This window comes from Arachis ipaensis, chromosome B03 (assembly GCF_000816755.2).
Source record: "Arachis ipaensis cultivar K30076 chromosome B03, Araip1.1, whole genome shotgun sequence".
Classification (NCBI taxonomy): Eukaryota; Viridiplantae; Streptophyta; class Magnoliopsida; order Fabales; family Fabaceae; genus Arachis; species Arachis ipaensis.
In genome coordinates this window covers 128,886,062-128,893,624 of record NC_029787.2, presented here as the reverse complement: position 1 = coordinate 128,893,624, position 7,563 = coordinate 128,886,062, and the positions used below count along the sequence as shown (strand labels likewise).

At 34.9% G+C, this 7,563-nt stretch overlaps 1 protein-coding gene and 1 pseudogene across 2 annotated transcripts in view; one reads left to right on the top strand and one right to left on the bottom strand.

Moving 5' to 3' along the window:
* Positions 1 to 7,563, bottom strand: part of LOC107633909 (protein DETOXIFICATION 16-like) — a 10,256-nt gene that overhangs the window by 826 nt on the left and 1,867 nt on the right. The window contains exons 6-7 of one of the 2 annotated variants that reach the window (XM_016337500.2): positions 7,463 to 7,549; positions 7,253 to 7,370 (exon numbers count right to left, since the gene is read on the bottom strand). In XM_016337500.2, coding sequence (XP_016192986.2) covers positions 7,296 to 7,370; positions 7,463 to 7,549 — 162 coding nt within the window. In that variant the 3' untranslated portion in view covers positions 7,253 to 7,295. Of the gene's footprint in view, positions 1 to 7,252; positions 7,371 to 7,460; positions 7,550 to 7,563 lie in introns of those variants that run through there. The other variant, XM_021119801.1, reaches the window with a different exon arrangement.
* Positions 3,158 to 6,367, top strand: LOC107634755 (annotated as a pseudogene).

Sequence of the window (7,563 nt, the reverse complement as noted above, 5' to 3'; positions counted from 1 at the left end):
TCAAAATTTAATTTATTGATTTTTTGGCTAAACTAATTTATCCGGTCTAATTTTAATAAAAATAATACAATTTAATCAATTATATGTATTGAATTTTAATTATTAAAAGATATCTTAAAAAAATATTTTTGACATTTTTATGGGAATAGCTCTCTTTGACGAGGAATGCTAGGGGCCAACAATTTTGGTATTTTGTAACCATCAATTGGCCATCAATAATATTTTTAATAGTGTAAGATTACATCTAATTATGAAAAATTACTCACTTTTATTTTGATGATTAAGGGCTTGTTTGGGTGAGCTTTTAAAAAAAGATCTTTTTTCGAGTTATCTTTTTTTAAAAGATCTTATAGAGAAGTAAAAGTAATTTTATGTTTGGACATCTCATGTAAAAAGGTCTTTTTATCTATCAATTATGTTTGGGTATAACAGTATAAAAGTACTTTTTTGTTCATTTATTACATGAAAAACATCTTTTTTTAAAGAAAAAAAGATCTTTTAAAAAAAGATGTAAATTACAGCTTCTCAAAAAAGATCTTTTTTTTATTTTACTAATATTTTTACTTTTACTACTAGAAATTTGCCAAACACGTTAAAAAATAAAAAAAGATCTTTTTTTAATAAAATAATAACGCCCAAACATGCACTAAGTGCTGACTAAAAAACATGAAAATTTCTGACCCTAAACTTTTCCCTCATTCACATTTACTTCTTATTTATAGTAGGCAGAGCATGTTTGACGGGCTTTAATGATAACATGAAGATTTATTTTGCAGGTTTTAGGAGAGTGATTGAAAATGTAAGGTTCTGGATGTGGGCCTCCGTTTTTTAAAAAGAGAAAGAAGTGCTGTCAACCACTCACATGCGCATCTTTTTTTTAGTGCTTCTTTTCCCAAACCCAAATTAAATTAAGGGCAAAACACTACAATAAGCCAACATCAATCCAAATTTACCTATATGAGCCAAACTGAAAATCGATACAGCAATGAGCCAGATCATATTTTTATGTAATTCGAACCAAGGTAGTTCGAACTTCATCCTCAAATAATTCGAACCAGACCAGTTCGAATTTTGAAAAAAAAATTGAATGTAAATCGAACCAGACTGGTTCGAACTACCTATGCAAGTAATTCGAACCACTCCAGTTCGAATTAGGGGGAAATGTGTTCTTCATGTAATTCGAACCACCCTGGTTCGAATTACGCTTAAGCAACGTTGGTAGTAATTCGAACCACCCTGGTTCGAATTACTAGGGAATTGGCTATATAAGGAGTTCGAATCAGGCTCATTCGAACCATTCTCACCTTCCCCTGCCCCACCAAATCTCAGAGAAAACGACCCAGATTCTGTCCGCGAAAGACCTGAACGCAATATTCTGCTCATGGAAGACGATCCAGCGCGGTTATATCGCTTGGACGGAGTCGCCCATATAGCTGGGGTCATCAACGAAGAGGTTAGTACGAAAATAACTTTGTTTTACCGGTACATGTGAGTTTGTGGTTTGGCATGCGAGTAAGATATTGGTTTAGTTGGTGGTTTATTTTAGTGGTTTATGTTAGTGATTTCTGTAAATGGTTTATGTTAGTGGTTTTTGTAAGTGATTTATGTTGGTGGTTTATCTTAGTAGTTTATCTTAGTGGTTTATCTTATGGAGAGTGCACTATCACACTGCAGGACGTGGCATACCAGCTGGGTTTGCCAGTGGACGGGCATTACGTCAGCGGCTGCCTATCAGAGTTCCATATATACATCGAGGGTGGCCGTCCAGCCTGGGTTTGGTTCGAGGAGTTGTTTGGAGTGGTACATCCTCCTAGCCAGGTTCAGAAGTACGCGGTCAACTGCAGCTGGTTTCAGGAGACGTTTGGTGAGTGCCCGGAGGGAGCTGATGAGGATACTGTGCGTCGTTTTGCCCGTGCGTACATCATGATGTTGTTGGGCACGCAGCTTTTTGCGGACAAGTCGGGTAACCGCGTTCACATCAGATGGCTTCCGTTTGTAGCTAGGCTGGTGCAGATGAGATAGAGGATGAGGAGCCGTTCATCCGCAGAGGTCAGAGGCCACGGGTTCCCCGTCGTTGTGGGACAGGCTCCCACTTGTTTAGATGATTTACATTTCATGTATTTTGGACGTTAGGATTCACTCATGTATTTTAGATGATTTACTTTAGTTATATTTTTCCTTGTTGTATGCTCATTTTATTGTACTTAAAAATCTGTTATTTACCTAGTGGATTAGTGACTATGTATTATCATTGAATCATATGACACTGTAGTTATCAACTTTTGCAATCATGGGATTTCTAACCAAATTCAAATTCAGATGCAACTTTTTCATTACTAGAAGGTAAAAGGATAAACAGATAACACAAATCATCTTAAATAACAAGTAACATGAAAAATAAAATCAATAAACACTAACAATAACAAGATCGCTGCTTCAGTGGTGGCATTCCGGTTCGAACCCCCTGAGCTGGATACCACATTAACCAACTTTGCCAACAACTCTGGTGTCCTAACCTCGGGAAACTGCCTCCGACATAGAAACATGACTTGCAGGTCCTCATCATCACACTGGTTCGAATTATATAAATATAGGGTTTGGCTCATTGCAGAAACGAATTTCAGTTTGGCTTATTTAAATAATTTTCAACTTCCCATGGTTTATTCTGGTTTTTTGCCCTTAAATTAATGAACATTTTATTTTTCTTCATTGTTCATTTGCATTTGGTCAGCCCCAACTCAGCTTTAACTTGATCAATAATAATTGAAATTCCGCCAAATAAATTAATTGAATCTTAATATCATGGCTTTGGTTTCATTTCATACTATCACCAAAAAAAAAAAAATCAAGGAACAAGATTAGTAACTAATTGTTGGAGTAAATCAGAGAAATGACATCAGGCAAAATGAAGGCAATTCATCACTTTTGTTTTTGGTATTAGGGCAATTGATCATTATGTTATTGTCATTGTCATTGACAAACACACACTTGTAGAGATAGGAGTGTGGGCAAACAAATAAAAGAAGGCCTTTGTTTCTTTAGGGCTTTAAGAAACTTTTGTCACACCCTTCCAAGGATAGTTTTTCAATAATACTTAAAAAAAATACAGTAAACTTTCCAGTAGAGAGGAGGGAGGGAGGGGGGAAGAAAGAAAGAAAGAAAGAAAGAAAGAAAGAAAGAAAGAAAGAAAGAAGGCTTCAACCTTAAATCAGCCTACAACTCGCTTCGGGAGGATCAAAGCACGCCGGATCGAGTCTTCAAACTGATTTGGAAGTGGAGAAGTCCGGAGCGAATTCGCTCCTTCCTTTGGTTAGTTGCCAATGATGCTATTTTAACAAATGTCAATCAGTATGTAGAACAGTAGAAGAAGACATTTATGATTTATCTGCCTCTGCTAGCTGCCCACGCTGCAACTACCTCATAGAGGACGTCCTTCATGTGTTACGTGATTGTCCTTATGCCAAAATAGTATGGAATCTACTTCATCCGCATCAGTTTGTTCAAAACTTTTACAACCTCAATGCTAGAGATTGGCTCATTAGTAATCTCTCAGCGAAGAGTGATTGGAATTGCCGGTTTGGTGTTGCAGCTTTTTCTTTGTGGTACTATAGAAATCTCCTCATCTTTGAAGAAAAGAGTTTTCTCCCTGCTGCAACTGTTAGTACTATTCAAGCTCGGTTTGAAGACATTCAAACTGCATTGAAGAATAACTTCAAACAAAATTTTGCTACAAGAAGCTCCGGGAAGCTCATATGTTAGGTCTCTCCACCAGGATTTTGTGTGAAGCTTAATGTGGATGGTTCTTTCCTCTCCTCCAATAATAGTGCGGCCTGTGGGGGGTGTTCTGAAATCACTCGGGCAGATATATTATTGGATTTTTGTGTAATTTGGGAAGTTGTTCCATCACTCATGCCGAGCTTTGGGAGATTGTTAAAGGCCTTCAGATTGCTAATACACATAATTTCCAACACCTTATTGTTGAATCTGATTCTTGGTCTTCTATTAAGTTCCAGCCTCTCATCCGTGCAAACCGCTGTTGGAAGAGATAGCAATCTTGGAGAGACGTCTTCAGAAGGTGGAGTGGATCCATATTCTTAGAGAAGCTAATGTTGTAGCCGACACCTTGGCTAAAAAAGGTCAGGAGCTCCCCATAGGTCTTCATTTGTTTGAGAGGCCACCTTCTGATGTTACACAATTACACATGCTCTACTTTCTGATTCTCGTGGAACGGCTTTTTTATTGAAATAAATAAACAAAAAACATTATTTCCCTAAATATGCACTCCTGAAAATGGTTACTTAAATACGCAGCACCATATCTTGGCCACCACCCACGAAATGGATCTAAAGCTGACAGTAGAAGCGTTGACTACCATTTCAATCTTGCCACCCGCGAAATGGCCACATCAAGGACGGCGCATGCGAATTGGAAGTGAGATCTTATTCCTTTGGTGTGAGATCGTAGATCTTTGGTGTCGGCGACCAATCGGCGAAGATGTCGCCATCGAACAGGTTGCAGAACGGCGGCGGTGGAAGTGGGTTGAATTATATTGAGCACCAAGTCTCTAAGCTCCACACACTCGCTGGTGTGGCTATTAAGTATGGCGTTGAGGTATATAGCTACTTCAATTTTTCTTTTTTCATGTTCTTATTGTGTATTATTTTCTTATGATTCTTAACTTGGGGTGCCTTAAATGTGGTAAAGACGTAAAGTTTTACCCTTTTCTTCTGGGTTTTATTCTGAGGTCTTATTTTCATTTTGTTTACACCCTTTTCTTCAATATTTTTTGGTGTCCTGTGTTGTGCTTTTTTAAACTTATTTAACTATTTAAGTCTCTTTTATTTTGGGAATGATGGAAGGTTGTGTATGTTTGATTTGTTTTTGTTTTGTTATTCCAACAAACCGATCTGAAGAAACCATTTCCATTTGAGTTAAGTGGCTCGATTTCTGATTACTTATTTAATCAAAGTTTTCTCCTATAAGTTAATATTCTCCACTTTTGGGATTTGGGATTAGTGGAATGGCTATGCAGATGAGAATAACGATAGGTAGAAATTGTTTTGAAGTTGGGGCAGAACTTGAATTCATTTGATTTTCAACTGATTTGACTTTTCATTTTCCAAATATTATTTATTTTTATTCATTTCCAGTAACATACAAATTACTATTAGAGATACTGCACTATCATGAAGATATGGTAATATACAAAGTAGATGATTGTATAATGTGCAGACATGCCTATAAGGCTATAACAATGAAAGCGTCAGAAATTTTTTACTTCTGGCCAGCAATGCATGGATGATTGCTTTTTGGGCTGTGATATCATGATACTGAACTCTCCTTATTCAGGTAGCTGATATCAAAAGGATGAACGGGTTAGCCACGGATCTTCAAATCTTTGCACTGAAGACATTGAAGATTCCGTTACCGGGACGACATCCGCCATCCCCCTCTCCGACTACGAGTGTACCTAATGGACATGCAAAGTTGGGGTACTACCATATACTCATGTATTGTGTTTTCTAATTCTTCCCATGTATCCGCCATTTACAGTTTGATGAAAATTCTTGCTGCTACTCTACTTGGTTTTGCTTGTATCTTTTTTCTTTGGGGATGAGTTTTGTTTGATGTTCTAGGCTGTTGCTTCAATTCAAAATCTGTTGGTTTCACAAACTAATCTTTTTAGGATAAAATCATTGCAGGGATAATAGCTCGGAAAGAAGACCCCCACGTGCAGGTCAATACGGCATGAAGGAACCTCTGCAATCCTTAAACCACCCAAGAGAAGGTTTCTCCAGCCATGACCATTTTGCAGAAATACTATGGATTGAGTTCTTCTATAGCTAGAGATACATCTGAGACAGAATTGGCACTTTATGCATCTGATAATTCAGATCATTCTGGAGATGATTGGTTTCCCAAAACTTCACCAATTTCTGACCTTCGATCAAACCATTACCCCAAGTCAACAAAGTATGATTTATTGACTGGGAATGATGAAATGCACGAGTATGTGCCTCTTGCGGACATTGGAGATGTGGCCCAACTCGTGGATGCCAGAAGCGGGATGTTCCATTTGGCATGCGCTATTCTTGATGTGGCCATTTCGCTGCTGGCTCCAATGATGTGCAGTCCTCCATTTCGCAGGTGGCAGGATTGAAATGGTAGTCAACGCTTCTGCTGTCAGCTTTGGATCTATTTAGTGGGGGGCATCTATGACATGGTTTGTAAACCCATTTCGTGGGTGATGGCCAAGAAATGGTACTGCATATTTAAGTAACCATTTTTAGGGATGCGTATTTAGGTAAATAATGTTTGTTTATTTATTTCAATAAAAAGGCCCTTGTGGAACTCTTAGAATAAGGTTTGGTAGAGTTTTTATTTTTTAAGAGTAGCTTATAAAAGTTAATTTTTAAAAAATAATTTTTTAAAAAATATAGTATTTATATTTAGTAAATTAAATTAAAAATAATTTTTAATAAATATAAATAAAATAATAATTATATTTGATAAAATAATTTTTAAAATTTAAAAATATTATAATAAACATAAATATAAGTATTAAATTTGAAAATTAGTTAACATATGAAGTTATATTAAATTTTTAAATTTTAAAAAGTACAAATCAATTTTAAAAAGTTCTATATTAGGTGCTTTCAAAATACCCTAATCTTTTAAAAGTTGCAAGTACAAACACATATTTTTTTTTTATTTATCAAATACAAAATAAAAAATTTAAATTTTTAAAAAGCATAAACATCTCTTCGAAAAACTTTATCAAACCAAATTTAAGAGGAGCTGTTTAGCCTTGTTTTGTTTGTTCTCTTTGGGGTATTTGTATTAACCCCCTTTTCTAAAAAAAACAAATAATATGATTAAGTAGGTCAAATAATATATATTTTGAGTATTTGTAACTAAAAAATTGTTATTATTATAGTTTTATGTAAAAGTTAATTATATATAATCGTTATTTTTTAATTCAATTGAGTAATAATAGATATTAAATTTAATTGATTGACATGATTAAAATTTTTGTTTAATTTTATGTGAATTTCATTATTTTTATACTGCATTCAAGTTGTATTGATCTAGTAGTTAGATCACTAATTTACTTAAACAAATATCCAGAGTTTGAATTTTGCCTTGTATAAATTTAAAAAAATAAAAATATGCTATAAAATCAATTTTTATATAAATAGATAAATAAATGTATGTTCAAAATGATCACTTACACAAAATTACTTACATGAAAAAAAGTTAAAAAAAAAAAAGTAACATGCTATAAAATCAAATTTTTAGATAAATGAATTATTAACTCTTTCAATACTTGCCTGTCCTGAATTATTAACTCTTTCCATAGTTACCATTGCCTACAAAAAGAAACAAATTTAACTATTTCAGTAATTAACAGGCAAAACTAAAATTTCAAAGAAAAACCAAAAAGAAAAAAAAAAGTAGACACCTCTTTCTTCCAATCAATCCGAACAGTTATGATCATCAGACCAAGTACTTGAACAACAAGGGCACATATAATTCCAAGCCAAAGTCCCTGCAGAGTATCCA